General features: G+C 39.0%; 1 protein-coding gene across 8 annotated transcripts in view; it reads left to right on the top strand.

Annotated features, from left to right (window-relative positions):
* Crem (cAMP responsive element modulator) overlaps nucleotides 1-15,695 on the top strand; it is an 83,518-nt gene that overhangs the window by 23,196 nt on the left and 44,627 nt on the right. For 2 of the 8 annotated variants that reach the window (XM_055608553.1, XM_055608552.1), the window contains exon 2: nucleotides 5,755-5,864. The exons of the other annotated variants lie outside the window; for them this stretch is intronic. In XM_055608553.1, coding sequence (XP_055464528.1) covers nucleotides 5,787-5,864 — 78 coding nt within the window. In that variant the 5' untranslated portion in view covers nucleotides 5,755-5,786. The remainder of the gene's footprint in view (nucleotides 1-5,754; nucleotides 5,865-15,695) is intronic. 8 annotated transcript variants of the gene reach the window in all.

The raw sequence follows: 15,695 nt of genomic DNA, 5'->3' as shown, positions 1-15,695 counted from the left end.
GAAGTAAATGAGAAAAGAAGATAAAGTTGGCCATATCTTAAAGCCCAGATATATTATCATTTTGAAATTTTTGTGCATATCCTTTATTTGTCTTTGAGAATAGAATGAAAGGCATATTTTTTTTTTTCACTTGGGGGTGTTTCTGTTTTGTTTTGTTTGTAAACTATAATTTCTGGCCTCAAAGTCTGCCATCTCTTGCTGAAGTCACAGTTGAAAGCAAACCTTCCTTTTCCCTCTACTTTCTATTCTTTAGGTATTGACTCATTAATTTCTGCTCATGTCATTTCCCCAGAGATACTTGGCTCAGCATGGTCAGCATATTAGGTCACCCCCTCTTTTTCTTTTTCTTTCTTTCTTTTTTTTTTTTTTTTTTTTTTGTCCCTTTATTTTAAGTTGATAATGTGAAGTTTCTAAAGGACCTTCTAGCTGGTAAACTCCAGCTTTGTAAGCCTCAGTCACAAATTACTAAACAGGTTGTCACTAAGATGCTTTAAAAGTGATTTATTTATTAATTTTAAACAAGAATTATTTATTTATTTATCTATCTATTTATTTATTTATTTTTACTATTTATAGTGTTCTTCCTGCATGTATGCATGCATGCCAGAAGAGGGCACCAGATCTCACTGTAGAAGGTTGTGAGCCACCATGTGGTTGCTGGGAATTGAACCCAGGACCTGTAGCCCCCTCCCTTGTCCCTTCCCATTCCCACCCTCCCTCCCTCTTCTCCACCCATGCCTCTCCCCCAGTCCACTGATAGGGGAGGTCCTCTTCCCCTTCCATCTGATCCTCCTAGTCTCTCAGGTCTCATCAGGAGTGGCTGCATTGTCTTCCTCTGTGGCCTGGTGAGGTTGCTCCCCCTCAGGAAGAGGTGATCAAAGAGCAGGCCACTGAGTTCATGTCAAGAGACAGTCCCTGTGTCCATTACTATGGAAGCCACTTGGCCACTCAGCTGCCATGGGCTACATCTGTGCAGGGGTTCTAGGTTATCTCCATGAATGGTCCTTGCTTGGAACATCAGTCTAAGAAAAGACCCCTGTGCCTAGTGTTTTGTTTTGTTTGTTTGTTTGTTTTGTTTGTTTTCTCCTCCTTGTGGAGCTCCTGTCCCCTCCAGGTCTTTCTATCTCCCCTTTCTTTTACTCTGCCCAAAGGTTGTCTATGAGTCTTAGCCTCTGCTTTGATATTCTGCTCAGTAGAGTCTACAATGGGAAAAAGATAGATCTTTAACAAATGGCGCTGGTCTAACTGGATATTTACCTGTAGAAAAATGCAAATAGATACATACTTTTCACCCTGCACGATACTAAAGTCCAAGTGGATCAAAGACCTCAATATAAAACCAGACACACTAAAACTGTTAGAAGAAAAGTGGGGAAGAGCCTTGAACTCATTGGTACAGGAGACAACTTCCTGAACAGCCAGTGCTCTTAACCTCTGAGCCATTTCTCTAGCCCTCAAAAGTGATTTTATGCAGTTTGGGAATTTTATTCTGTGGGTAGAAACTACTATTTTATATTATCATCAATTTCATTACATATTTATTTATTTTGTGTGTGTGTGTGTCCATGTCCATGTTATATCACTCATGTGGAGGTTAGAGAACAACTTGAAGGAGTCAGCTTTCTCTTTTTGGGAATCAAAGTTATCTTGATTGGCAGCAGGCACTTTTTTTCAGAGCCATAGCAGTGGGCCCCCAAAATGGATTTTAGTAGGTTTAGAGAATAGATAAGTAGAAAGGAGAGGGAAACTAAAAGTATAGATTCTTCAAGATGGATTCATGAACATAGAAAAAAGGATAGAGACTTGGGAGATGGCTGGATCAAGGAACTGGAAAAAGTTATGGTTTATGATGGTTCTTTTAGAATAGTAAATATCAAATACTGGATATTTTAAAACTCCACATACGAAGCTTACGAATTTTGTTGTTTTCTTATATTCTGTATTTGAAGTATTTGATCACAAATAAAACATTGAGCCCTTTCTATCATCTTTCTGTTCTGCCATTATGGTGCATGTAAATGTCCTAGCTGTTCTCAGGAGCATCCTTACTAGACTATGCCCTAAAGTCATTGACTGCTTTATAAATGTGATGAGGAAGCGTGGCTACACTGGGAAGTTTGGAATCACCAGTGATGAGAGAGCTGATCATTGTGGCTCTTCCAGGCAGGTTGAACAAGCATGGGATGGTTGGCCCCAGACTTGATGTATCACACAAAAAGCTGGGAAAATGGCAGAACAAACCACTCTCATCTAGTTAATATGGTTTCATAATGTCTTAGATGGCATTATGGACCATGAAAAAGTAAGACAAAAATACCTGTGTGTGGGAACTCCTGGGATTTCTCTTTTTGGGGCTATAAAGCATACATATAAATAAAGTATCACAATGGATTCTACAAAAAGAAAGTCATGGATCCTGGTGTAGGGGCATGCATCTATAATTCCAGCCCCTGGCAGCACTTGGGAGACTGAGACAGGATCAGAACTTCCAGACCAGGGTAAACTATGTAGCAAGACCTTGTCTCAAAATAAACTGTAGTTTTTATCTTTCATATCCTAGTAATGTGAAGAAATGAAAAGAGTAATATGAGGTAATTCTTCAATTATTTTAGTTAACTAATGACTATCCTCTGCACTTTCCGTGGACGGTAACAATTTGAAGAATTACGCTATTCTTAGCTAAAATTTTATGAGCAGGATTAATTATTTAGGTTCTTGTAGTATTTAAAGCTGTTCACATGTGAATATTTGCTGTCATTATACAATATTATATAGGTGGATTAAAAAGTCAAGCTGAAACGTATTTAAGTCCTGTGTTATGTGTTCAAAGTCCTGTGCTATGTGTTCTCAATGGTTCCTGATAGCACAATAAACTTACTGGTGACTCTCTTTATTCAAAAGTAAGGATGGTAAATTCTGTAGTAATTTAGATTTTGATTCAGCTCTTGAAGAAGAGTATTTATTTTCTTGTATATTGTAATGACCAAATTATCATTAAATGGTGTGGGATTAAAAATTGTGACCAAAATACTCAGTGGGTTTAATCTTTTGTGTAAGATGTCACTTGTGTTAGTAGCTGTGGCACCCCTGGCCTTTCCAGAGCTTCTGCTAAAGATTCTAGAATTTCTAGGTACCCTGAAGGTCATATTTTTAAGTATCTGAAAACTATTGACCTTGGTCTTTGCCTAAAGGCTTTTTGTACAGATGAGTGGAGGGAAGGAACCCACAAGGCAAAGGCTAGAGTTTTGTTTCTCTGCTTTATAACTTTTTAATTACATGTGGCACCACTTTCATCTCTGCTCAAAGGTTAAAAGTACAGGGTAGCTATGAGTAGTACTGTATGCCTGTAATTTCTAGTACTTGGGAGTTGGAGGTAGGAGGATTAGGACTCCCAAGACCAGGCTTTGTTACATATTGGCTTCAAAGTCAGCCTGGGACACATGAGTCTCTCCTCAGGAAACAAAAACTGTGGGCCAGCAAGATAGCTTAGCTTGTCATGATTTCCTCTAGGTTCATTCTTGTAGTTTGTGATAAAATTGTTTTTTTATTATTTTTTAATTCTTTATTAATTATACTTTATTCACTTTGTATCCCTGCTGTGGTTCTCTCCCTCCTCCCATCCCAATCCCTTCCTTCTTCCCCCCCCCCACATGCCCCTCCCCAAGTCCACTGATAAGGGAGGTTTTCTTTTCCTTCCTTCTGATCCTAGTCAATTAGGTCTCATCAGGAGTGGCTGCATTGTCTTCTTCTGTGGCCTGGTAAGGCTGCTCCCCCCTCAGGGGGAGGTGATTAAAGAGCAGGCCAATTAGTTCATGTCAGAGACAGTAAATTAATTATTTTTAAGGCAGTATATAATCTATGGTATATCTTTGTTGTATTTTGTTATTACTGTTTTTGCTTTGTTTATTTGTTTTTTGAGACAGAGTTTTTCTGTGTAGCCCTGACTATTCCAGAACTCACTCTGTATCCCAGGCTGGCCTTCAACTCAGAGATCTGCCTGCCTCTGCCTCCTGAGTGCTAAGATTAAAGGCTTGTGCCACCATGGCCAGCTCAGCACCACTTTTCAAGGTTTTACAAAGTTGCTATTTTTGACAGCAACCAGCAGGCACACAGAAGGGAAGGAAGGACACTTACAATAACCTTTACCCCTGTGAATGTGTATGAGTGTTTTGCCTGCTTGTATGTCTGTGCACTATATTTTTACAGTGCCTATGGATACCAAAAGAGGGTGTTGGATACAGTGGAACTGGAGTTAAAGATGGTTGTTAGCCACCATAGGCATTCTGGGAAACAAACCTGGGTCTTCTGGAAGAAGAATACATGCTATTGATTGTTTGTTTGCTTGTTTTAGATTTATTTATTATGTATACATGTCCTGTCTGCAGGCCAGAATAAGGCACTCATTATAAATGGTCATTAGCCACTGTGTGTTTGTTGGGAATTGAACTCAGGATCTCTGGAAGAGCAGCCAGTGCTCTTAACCTCTTATCACTCCAGGCCCTGGAAGGCTCAGTTTTGAAGTTGTTTTTGTAGTACTCTAGAATAATGTCAAGTGATTGGTAGAATATAATGAATTCGAATATTTCAAATTGCAATTTGACTGTAAACAGTTGCTGTAAGTTGTGTGAAGTGATATGTGTCTGTAACCTACTTGGGGCACAGAGGTAGGAAGATTGCCATGGGATCAAAATCTGTCTACATTTTTAGTTCTAATCCAGTCTTGGATAGAGTGATATCCCACTTCCTCCCTACAAAGGAAAGCAAAACAACCTAGAACTAAACAACCACAAAACCCTACTAGTTGTGGTGATGCATGCTTTAATCCCAGATACCTTGTTTAAAATTACATTAAAATGGAGCTAGAGATACATAACTCACTGGTAGAGCATTTCTAGCAAATAGGTGACCTTGGGCTCCATCTCTAGCACCTAGGAGAGGGTTTGCCTAAAATGTTCAATCTCTGGTACCACCAAAAATTTAAAAAGAGAAACACCAAATGAGAAATAATTCTGTATTTTCATTTTGTTTTTGCTTTCATTAGCATAATTAAATGAGTGCTTATTAAAAAAAATTGGAATGAGATATTTTGCATCTTTATTCAAGTGTTCAATTTATTTGTTTTTCAAGGCAGGATTTCTTTGCATAGCCTTGGCTGTCCTGGAACTGGAGACCAGGCTGGGCTTGAACTCACAGAGATCCACCTACCTCTGCCTCTCAAGTGCTGGGATTAAAGGTGTGTGCCACCACTGCCTGGCCTCAAGTGTTCAATTTATAATGTTCTGTTTTTGTGTTTTCAGCTTCTAAATATTTGAGATACTCTTTAAACACTTTTTTTCTTTCCACAAGATACATAGAAATGGAGGTAGTTTTGAACAACTTTCTTAGATCACTAAAAGGAATTTTCATTTTGGTCCTTGAGGTTAATCTAGGTGACACTGAGATTTCATCTCTTGGGTTGCAGAGTGGACAGAGACAGTGCTCTGCTATATTGTGAATTCACATCTCTTTAATCCTTTATTAGCTGTCCTGAATGTAGGCCCATGTCTGTGATGTTCTTAGCTGTATTGTGACATCACAAACCTCATCGTGAGGGAACCTAGCTACGGACTGGAGCTGGTCTACTAGGTGCTGATCGCGTGCTGTGCTACAACACTGTGAGGTTTCCCCAGTATAAGTGTCATTATTAGAACTTTTTTTTAAAGTTCCAAATCCAAGTGAGGCTATCAACCGCATCACCTTAGCCTGTTTCTTCAGATTAACTGCTGTCTGTGGTGGGTTCTCAGTGGATGTGGTGGCACCAGCATAACCTATGCTTCAGGCATCCTATAGAAGAAGATTATTCTTCAGGAGATCTGGATAAAAAGGTAAATTCCTATCTGCTGTGAGTTCATGCTATCTGTTTTTAAAGCCTCAAAGAGGCTCAGCTATAAAGTAAAATATACACCACCTTTATGTTTTTAAATTGTTTTTGAGAAGGATGTCTATTTGATTTTTGGAATGTGATATGTACACTCTTAGCTCTCTCCATGACTTTTGTGTTCTTCTTTTTTAGGCTTTCTGTGATGTTCCCTCCCCTTTGACATTAGATCACCTCTTTTCATGCTTTTCTCCTGCATCACTTTCTAATTCCTTGCCTTGATTTTTCTTTGAAGAATTGAGCACTATCCAAAATACTTGTTTCACCAATTGTATTTTTTTTTTCTTTCTAATTTGGGAAGGCAGGGTCTTGCATGCTTTCTGCTTAATTCCCACTGGTTGAGCACTGCCCTATTACACCCTGAGCAAGTACCTGGAAGATACTGTTAGTTAAAAGAAGAGTTAATTAAAAATATGATGCATTATTATGAATTTTTTTGTTATAAAAATTGTTTTAGGGACCTGGAGAGATGGGTCAAGGGTAAAGGCGCTTGTCACCAAGCCTGACACCCTGAGTTTGATTTTCAGATCGACACGGTAGAAGGAGAGAATCAACTCCTGCAAGTTGCCCTCTGATCTCCACATGCGCTCACATAAATGTATATAATGTAATATTTAAAAACTGTTTAGGGCAGCCTGAGAGATGGTTCTGCAGTTAAAAAGTACTTGTTACTTCCTCCTATCTCCAAATATTTGTCTTTATTTTCTCTTTACTACTTTTTCCGGTTGCACTTCGGAAGATTTCTCTGGTCACAGCATACTTGTATATTTGTTAATTCTTACTTAGCCATTACAAAATTAAGTTATATCTTCATAGCATTTATTCTTACAGAGGTTGTTTCCAGTACCTACCTGATGGCAATAAAAACACCTGTAACCCCAGTTTCTCTTTGACCTGTAGGTGACCAGCACACATGTGATGCATATACCTAGGTGCAGGCAAGACATTCATACATAAAATCATCTAGTCTAAAAATATACACAATGGCACAGGTCTATTATCTCAGTACTCAGGAGGCTGAGGTAGAAGAATTGCAAGCTTGAGTTCTCCTTCAACTACATAGTAAGAGTCTTACGAACACAAAAGGGACAAATACAAGAAATAACAATAGTAAAGTGAAGTGGTGGTGCACATTTGTAATTCCAGAATGGGGGGGGCAGGGACGGGTGTAATGCTGTGAGCGGGAGGCCAGCCTGGCCTACAAAGCAAGTGCAGGAGAGCCAGGGCTGCACAGGGAACCCCCTCTCAAAAAACAACAACAACAACAAAACAATAGCCTTAGAATAAATTTTGATGTTCTGTGTTTCTATCTGCATGTTTTAGTTCAAGTTCACTTTATTGTCTTCCTATAAGATTGATTTATTTTATTTTTATTTAAATGTTTTTAAATTTGGTTGATTTATTTTTGAGCCATGGTCTCCTTATGCAGCCCAGGCTGCCTTTGAACCTGCAATATCCTGCACATGCCTTCTTAATGCTGTGATGATGAGGTATGCGGCCATATGTAGTTTACTAATTACCTGGTGTTTTCAAAGCTTCTTTGGAACCCTTTGCATGCTGTAAGTAAAGAAAATATACAAATAAATATATATAAAATATATATATAAGGATTCTCAATATTATTCAAATATTCATCCAGTCATGATTCAGAGTGTGTTGTTTAGTCTCCACAGGTTTGTATACTTTCTTTGGTTTCTCTTGCTGTTGATAACCATCTTTGTTCTGTTGTGGTCAGGTAGAATATAGGATGTTACACACTTTAACTATTACAAGTTTTAGCTTCCAGTGCCCACATAGTGGCGTATAACCATATGTCATCTTCTGATCTCCATGCACAGCAAGCACATACCTGCTGAATATGCATATATTGTTGAGACTTGTTTTGTGTCCTAATATGGGATCAGTTTTTACAAAGTTTCAAGGGCTTCTGAGAAGGATGTGTACTCCTTAGAGTTTGAGTGGGATGTTCAATAGATATCTATTGTGTCTGTTTGACTCATGATATTGTTTAACTTCAATGTTTTTCTGCTTAGTTTTTGTCAGGATGACCTGTTCACTAGTGAGAGTGAGGTATTGAACTTGCCCACTGTGTCATATCACTGTGATGAAGTTAATATGTGGTTTTAGATCTAGCAATATATTTTTTTTATGAAATTGAGTGCATCTGTGTTTAGTATGCTTATATTTAGAATTGGAGTATCCTCTTTGTGGATTTTTCTTTTATTGAACATGAAGTGACCATCCTTATTTCTTTTGGTTAGTTTTAGTTTGAAGTTTCTTTAGTTAGATATTAAAATTGCTATGCCTATTTATTAGTTATATTTTCTTGGAATATAAGTTTCTATTTTATTGTAAGCTGGTGTCTACCATTGATGATGAGGTTTGTTTCTTGGAAGCACCAAAAAGATAGGTCCTGTTTTCTAATCTAGTCTGATAATCTTTGTCTATTTATTGGGGTTAAGACCATTAATATTAAATTACCATTGAGAGATGTATATTAACTACTTTCATATTGTTATTTTTATGTTTTTTCTTAGACTTCTCTTGAGTAACTATTTTGGAGTTCTTTATTACCTGTGACCTCCTGGTGTGTTTATCTTTTTCTTTAAACTGGAATATTCTAATAATCTCTGTAGAGCTGCCTTAGTGGTCATAAATTCATTCAACCTAGTTTTATCATGGAAAGATTTATTTCTCCTTTTATTATAGTAGATAGTTTGGTTGGGTGTAATGTCTGGAGTGACAATTTTGCTTTTTCAGAACCTGAAGTACATTGCAAAACCAGAAGTTTCTGTTGAATAATAAGATATTCTATTAATGGGCCTTCCTTTATAAGAGTATTACAACTTTTGATCCCTTTATTTGTGTTTTTAATGTCTTTTTGGGGAGTTTCTTTTCTGGCCCTGTCCATTTTGAGTTCTGTACACTTCTTGTACTTGAATGGGTATTTCTTTTTTTAGGTTTGGGAAACTTTCTTCTATGACTTGTTTTGTGTTTTTGAGGCCAGGTCTCATGATGTAGCACTAACTGGCCTGAAATTCACAGTGTATACCAGGCTGGCTTTGTGCTCAGAAACATCCATCTGCCTCTGCCTCCTGAATGCTGGTATTAAAAGTTGTGTGCTGTGATGCCTACTACCCCTGTGATTTTATTGAAAATATAGTCTATGCCTTCAGTGTGTTAGTGTCCTTTCATTCCCATAATCCACAGGTTAGATCCTTTTTTGGTGTCCTACATTCTCTTCATATTTATTTCAAAATTTCTCAGTTGACCTTCCAGTTCTTCTGCCGTGTCTTCCAAGCCCAGAGTCTTTGTTTTCTCATGGTCCATTCCATTGGTAAGTCTTTCCACTGAGATTTATATTTGTCTTATTGAGTTTTGCATTGCCAGCATTATTTCATTTTGGCTTTCCCCCAGCAATTCTGTCTCTGTTAAATTCTGTTTTCACATCTTGGATTGCCTTCTTCATTCATCGGTTTTTGCTCTCAAGAGTATACTCATGTCTTGTATGAGTTATTGGAACATTATTATAATAATTGTTCTGAATTCTTTAGGTCTTCTTCTTTCATTAGGTTCTATTATTAGTTTGTTTAGTTGTGGGGGATCCATGTCATCTTGGTTTTGGTTTTTGTTAGTTTGTTGTTTCTCCTCCCTACCACCCCCCTTTCAGTGGAGGTATTTACACTGGTTAGGAAAGAACTTAGTAGTAGGTCTGAGAGGCCTGCTTTCTTTTCTAGGGATGGTACAGGAAGAATCTGAGTGGCATAGGTGGGCCCAAGCAGGGGAGGGAAGCTGGGTCCCCTACCTGCTGCAGGAGGCTGTACAGGCAAAGTTGGTGGGCACTGTAGGTGGGCTTGTTGCAGGAGACAATTGCCAGCACCTGGAGTGTGGTTTCAGAGTGGTGTAGATGGGCATAAGCATGGGAAATGGAATGCAGGAGGTTGTGGGGCCAGGCTCATGGTGCAAGAGCTCCTGGGCAGTGCTGCCATGTGAGCATGTTTGTTTGGTTGGTTTTTGTTTTTGTTGTTGTTTTCTGAGACAGGTTTTCCCTATGTAGCCTTGGATGTCCTGGACTCACTTTGTAGACCACGCTGGCCTTGAACTGTTTGCCCCTGCCTCTTTGAGTGCTGGGATTACAGGCTCAGCAGGATTATTGATTACATGTTTTTCCATTAAAATTGGTACCTAAACATTCCTTATCTATATCTTCATTCCACAAGTTCATTGTAAATTCAAAGCAATAATTTTTCATGTCATAGGCTAACAAAGTTTAAGGTTAACAGGTTTTTTGTTTTGTTTTAATTTTTTTTAACCAAGAAACAGGTCCTCTATCTTATCTTTTTTTTTTTTTTTTAAGATTTATTTATTATGTATTGCCGGAGCCAGCCAGCAGAGTCGAACGGTTCTTGAGTTGGGAGTGAGGATTAATATTAATAAAATAAGCACACAACACACAGGAAACTTTTTAAATGTCCAGACTCGACAGCCACAGCAAAAGGCAGGCTGCTGCAGTAAGCAGCAAGTCTCAAGTCTCTGCCTCCTCCTCTGCCTCCAGCCTACTGACCACTTTATTTTGTGAGGAGTTACTTTTAGCCAGTAAAACATCTCAGAACTATAGGTTAATTTGCACAAGGAGCTAGAGGAAGAGGTGTGACCCTCACAAGCTATCCCACCTGCTGTCACAAACAAAAGGAGATGGACTTGCAAGTTCTCTGCCATTAGTAAAGGCCTGCTAAAAGCCATCTCTCCACCGAGATTTAAATATCAAAGCCGGCCGCTTGGAGTCACGGCTCCCAACAATGTATACAGTGTTGTTCTGAACACCAGAAAAGGACATCAGATCTTACTATAGATGGTTCTGAGCCACCATGTGGTTGCTGGGAATTGAACTCAGGACCTCTGGATAAGCAGCCAGTGCTCTTAACCTCTGAGCCATCTCTCCAGCTCCCCTCTATCTTATCTTAATTTTGAAATTTTGTATAGCTAATTTAGCTAATTATCTATTCTTTCTTTTTATACCCATAATAGAATCATCCATACCTTAGGGTTCGTGACTTTCCTTATCATGGTGCATACCAAGGACCAGGATCTCATCTTTGGACCTAACTTATAGTGAATGTTTCCCTTGATCGTAAATTTGTCCCAAGCCTGTTTTTCCTAGTGTAGTTTCTGTGCTCTGACACATGAAGACTTACAGAAATCCTTTTTGGAGCCTTTGCTATTCTGCAAGGGGGTTTAAAATTACTTGAATCAAATCACAAATTTTATAAAATCATTATCAGGAATTATAAAATCATCAATTCATCTAAACAGCATTATTTCATGAAAGTATATCTTCATATCGATCTGTAGGGAATTTTGCCCCAACAGAGTAGGCTAATACCAAGGAAGCAATCACACCAGAGCACAGGCAGTGAGGGATTTCCTCACTTCCAGCCACATCATGCTAGGTATATGAGGAATACAGCAATGACAAGCATGGGAAGGAATATCAGCAGCAAGAAGTAATCTGGAGACAAAATCCCTGGGGTCTACATCTCTCCAGGGATACCCATTGCAGCCGTGCAAAATGATGATCACCTCCAAGAGGCTCAGTTGCGTGCTGAAGCTTTTCCTGCATGTCCTCTGCCAATAGCTAAAGCAACTGAAAGCATGATTTACAATTACATGTATATATGTGTATGTGAATATGAATTATATGAATACATACATCTATATAATTGTAAATCATGTGCAATATATGTGTATATATTAATATAATTCATATTCATATATGCATATATACATATCATATCTATCTAGTATATCTATCTATATCTTTATGTTAACTTGACACAAGCCAAAGTCATTTGAGTGGAGAGAACCTCAATTAAGAAAATGCCTCTATAAGATCATCCTGTAGGCAAGCCTGTGGAGCATTTTCTTAATTAGTGATTTATGAGTAAGGTCCTGGCTCATTTTGGGTAGTCATGCCAGTGCTGGTGGTCCTAGGTTCTATAAGAAAGCAGGCTGAACAAGCCAGGAGCAAACCAGTAAGCAGCAACCCTCTGTGGCCTCTGTATCAGCACTTGCCTCAAGGTTTCTGTCCTGCTTGAGTTCCTGCCCTCACTTCCCTCAGTGATGAAGTCTAACCTGGGATTGTAAACTGAAATACACTCTTTCCTCTGCAAGTTGCTTTGGTCATGGTGTTTTATCACGGCAATAGTAACCCCAACTAGGACAGAATATATTCAGGACAACATATGTGTGTGTGTTTGTGTAGTATAATATATATATAGGACAATAAATGTAGGAATATATATGTTTAAAAGCTTACAATTTATTTTTGCTTTAGTTCAAGTGATCTCATCCTTTGAAGGTGAAGTGTTTGTCCACAGGAATTTAATACAAAGATTACTGGTCCTCCATATACACACAACTTTTGAGACTACTTCTAGTACTCTTGAGCTTCTCTGCTGTAGTCTGAAGTGTTTTATCTTTAAATGTTTTAACATTTAAAGGAAACAAACAAAAAAACAGCAAGCTGGGCATTGGTGGCACACGCCTTTAATCCCAGTACTTGGGAGGAAGAGGCAGGCAGATCTATGTGGTCCTGGTCTACAGCCTGGTCTACAGAGTGAGTTCTAAGACAGCCAAGGCTATACAGAGAAACCATGTCTCAAAAAACCAAAACCAAACCAAAACAGAAAAATCAAATCATTCACTGGGCTCTGGCAGGGCTTCTCAGAAGAACTCTAATTCTGTGGAGTAAAGTCTTTCCATATGTACAACTGTCATAGTCCTTAAAATTTTTCCATCACCAGCTTGGGGGAATGTTGTACCTGTAGTCTCAGAGGAGGCCAATTGGTAAAGCCCAGAGTTTGAGAAAAGATTCCAAAAAATCTGGGCACAGGTATCTTTTCTGAGACTGATCGCCAACCAAGGACCATGTATGGAGATAACCTTGAACCCCTAGAACTCCTGCACAGATGTAGCCTATGGCAGCTCAGTCTCCAAGTGAGTTTCCAAGTAATGGGAACAGGGACTGTCTCTGACATGAACTCAGTGGCTGACTCTTTGATCACCTCCCCCTAATGGGGGAACAGCCTTACCAGGCCACAGAGGAAGACAATGCAGCTAGTCCTGAGGAGAAGTGATAGGCTAGGGTCAGAGGGAAGGGAGGAGGAGAACCTCCCCTCTCAGTGGACTTGGGGAGGGGCAAAGGAGGAGATAAGGGAGGGAGAGTAGGATTGGGAGGGGATGAGAGAGGGAGCACAGCGGGATACAAAGTGAATAAACTATAATTTATATAAATAAATAAATAAACCCCAGAAAAGCAAGTATGGGGTACAGACACCCACAGAGGCAGAAGCAATTCTCTTATGGGAGTGTGCTAGCTAAGTCTTCTCTTTGAGTTAAAGAGGGTTTGTTTGTTTTGTCTTTATATCTGACCTACAAACTCTCAGGGTTACTGTGTATGAGTCCTAGCTGTAAAGCTTTACTGGAGCTGAAATCTCAGCCTCTCTCAGCCCTCTCTTCTTTGAGGTGAATAGCTGACTGTGAGACAAGGTTAGTGTAGAACAGCCGTCACAAAGTTTTCTATAAACTGCGAACCTGAGCAAAAGATTTGCTAAGATAAATTCTTATATATAATAAGATGTTGTCTCTTATTTGTAATACTAATATTTTTTTACCTTTTATTCTAGTAACATTCGCACTAGTGTGACAAAAACAATGGGTGGAGGATAAACTCTTGGCCTTGACTCGAGCCATATTAGTGGCATCAGGGGCATGATTAGCCATTATATTCCTCATTGCCATTTCTTTGATGTTAAACACAGCAGCCAGTTTCGTGGGAGAATATTCTGGATGAATCAGTAAAAGCTACATAACAGCATGACCCTTGAGTACATATTATCTTAATACTCTTTGTCATGAAGTGGGATGTGTTTTGAGGAAAGGCTGTCCACATTAGCTTCACCCACTGAGTCAATGCTTTTCTAGAACTATTTCATGATGTTGCATAATCTTGAGTGGGTTAAAGATCCATCCAAAGACTACATACAGATTAGGGGATTTCAGTGTCATTGGTATAGATTTGGAAACAACCACTTGTGAGTTTCAGAGTTGTGTCAAAGAATAATATACTTGCTTGTCTGTAAAAGCTGTAGTGATCCTCTTGCACTTTGAAATCTGCTGTCTGTGAGTTCCAGATTTTCTTTACATATCACCTAATGCAACACACCAGATTCATTGTAGAAGTATATATTAGAGTCTGAATATGTTTAATTAAAACAAGCCATTAAAGCCAGGTGTTGTAGAACAGGCTATAATCTCAGCACTTGGGAGGCTGAAACAGGGCCATCATGAATTTGAGACCACCTTGGGATATGCAGTGAGTTCCAAGCTAGCCTGTGCTACTTAGTGAGAACCTGTTTCAAAGAAACAAAAACCAAAGGTTGATGAGATGGCCAATCAGGTAAAAGTACTTGTTGCTATATGGCAACCAACAGCTTGGTTCAATTCCTAGAATCTACATGGTACAAGGAGAGAACTGACTTCCTCAAGATGTTTTTTTTCTCTCTCTTTTTGTGTGGGTGTCTCTTTCTCTCTCTCTCTCTCTCTCTCTCTCTCTCTCTCTCACACACACACACACACACACACACACACACACTATAATAATAAGAAAACCAAAACCCCACCAGGCCCTAGTGGCACATGTGTTGGTATAATGTTTTTATTTTAATGTATACACCTTACCCTTGTTCATTCAAATGTTGATTTCTCCCCCACCCCCAACTCTCTGATTTCAATCTGGATATTGCCTTGTGATACTCATTCTAAGCATCCTGTCTCAACTCTTGTGTAAACAGGACAAAATAAAGCAACTAGACCCAATGTTGAGCAGGGAGGAGCCAGGGGACAGGAAAGAGGGGAAGGGGCCAGAAGGCAGGAAATGAGTGGGAGAAGAAGGGGCGAGAGGAGAGCAAGGAGAGAGAGCTGGAGCAGAGATCTTGGAGGATGTGGAGCATGAACCAGACCTAAGATTTCACAAAAAGCAAGTATAATGTGGGAAATCTAAATGTTAGAAAACTGAGGGCTTGGAGGTTTAGGAGGGAGTAAATATTGCCCAGCATTGTGTTCTAGGTTAACTAAAAACCCAGACTCTGTGTGGTGATTTGGTTATACAGCTGTTTAAGGTTAGCAGCAAGCTTTACTAGGAGATAAACCAATAGTAAATATTAATAACCACTTACAACAAATGGTGTCCAACTAATCTAAGAATCCACACCTTTTAAATCATACTTAAATATAATTTGGAGGGGAGAATAAGCTCCCAGTGATAAAACCCAAACTTAAAACCTAAAAACTCCCAGGTTAATTACTGTCTCTTTAAGAGAGACTCTTAAACAGGCCTTGGAGCGAAGGGCAGCCTCCTGTGGGCAGCCCTCAGACTTAACATCACAAAACTAGCTGCCACTACAGTCTTAACAGGATGGAAGAAACAATAAAACAGACTTCTTGGAGCTTGGCTGATAATCTATTCTATGGTTTTAAGACTGAAATAAAGGAAAGTCTAGAAATTGTGACTATGCTTACATTCATAGTCCTCAATTTAACTTTAATCATTGCATTAGCCTTTTATGTCTTCCCGAAGGCAGAGGCTTTAGAAAAGATACTAGAACAATATAAAAGAAAAAATGAAGGTTGGAAACAGGACATAAAACAAGAAATACAAAAACATGCAGAATGGAATAAACAACAGGAAGATAGGGCAGAGGTTTTAGAAAAGATACTG

The sequence above is a fragment of the Psammomys obesus genome, unplaced genomic scaffold, assembly GCF_907164565.1.
Source record: "Psammomys obesus unplaced genomic scaffold, mPsaObe1.curated_primary_1811, whole genome shotgun sequence".
Lineage (NCBI taxonomy): Eukaryota > Metazoa > Chordata > Mammalia > Rodentia > Muridae > Psammomys > Psammomys obesus.
The sequence above is the reverse complement of the archived record's forward strand: the minus strand, read 5'-3'. Positions and strand labels throughout refer to the sequence as shown.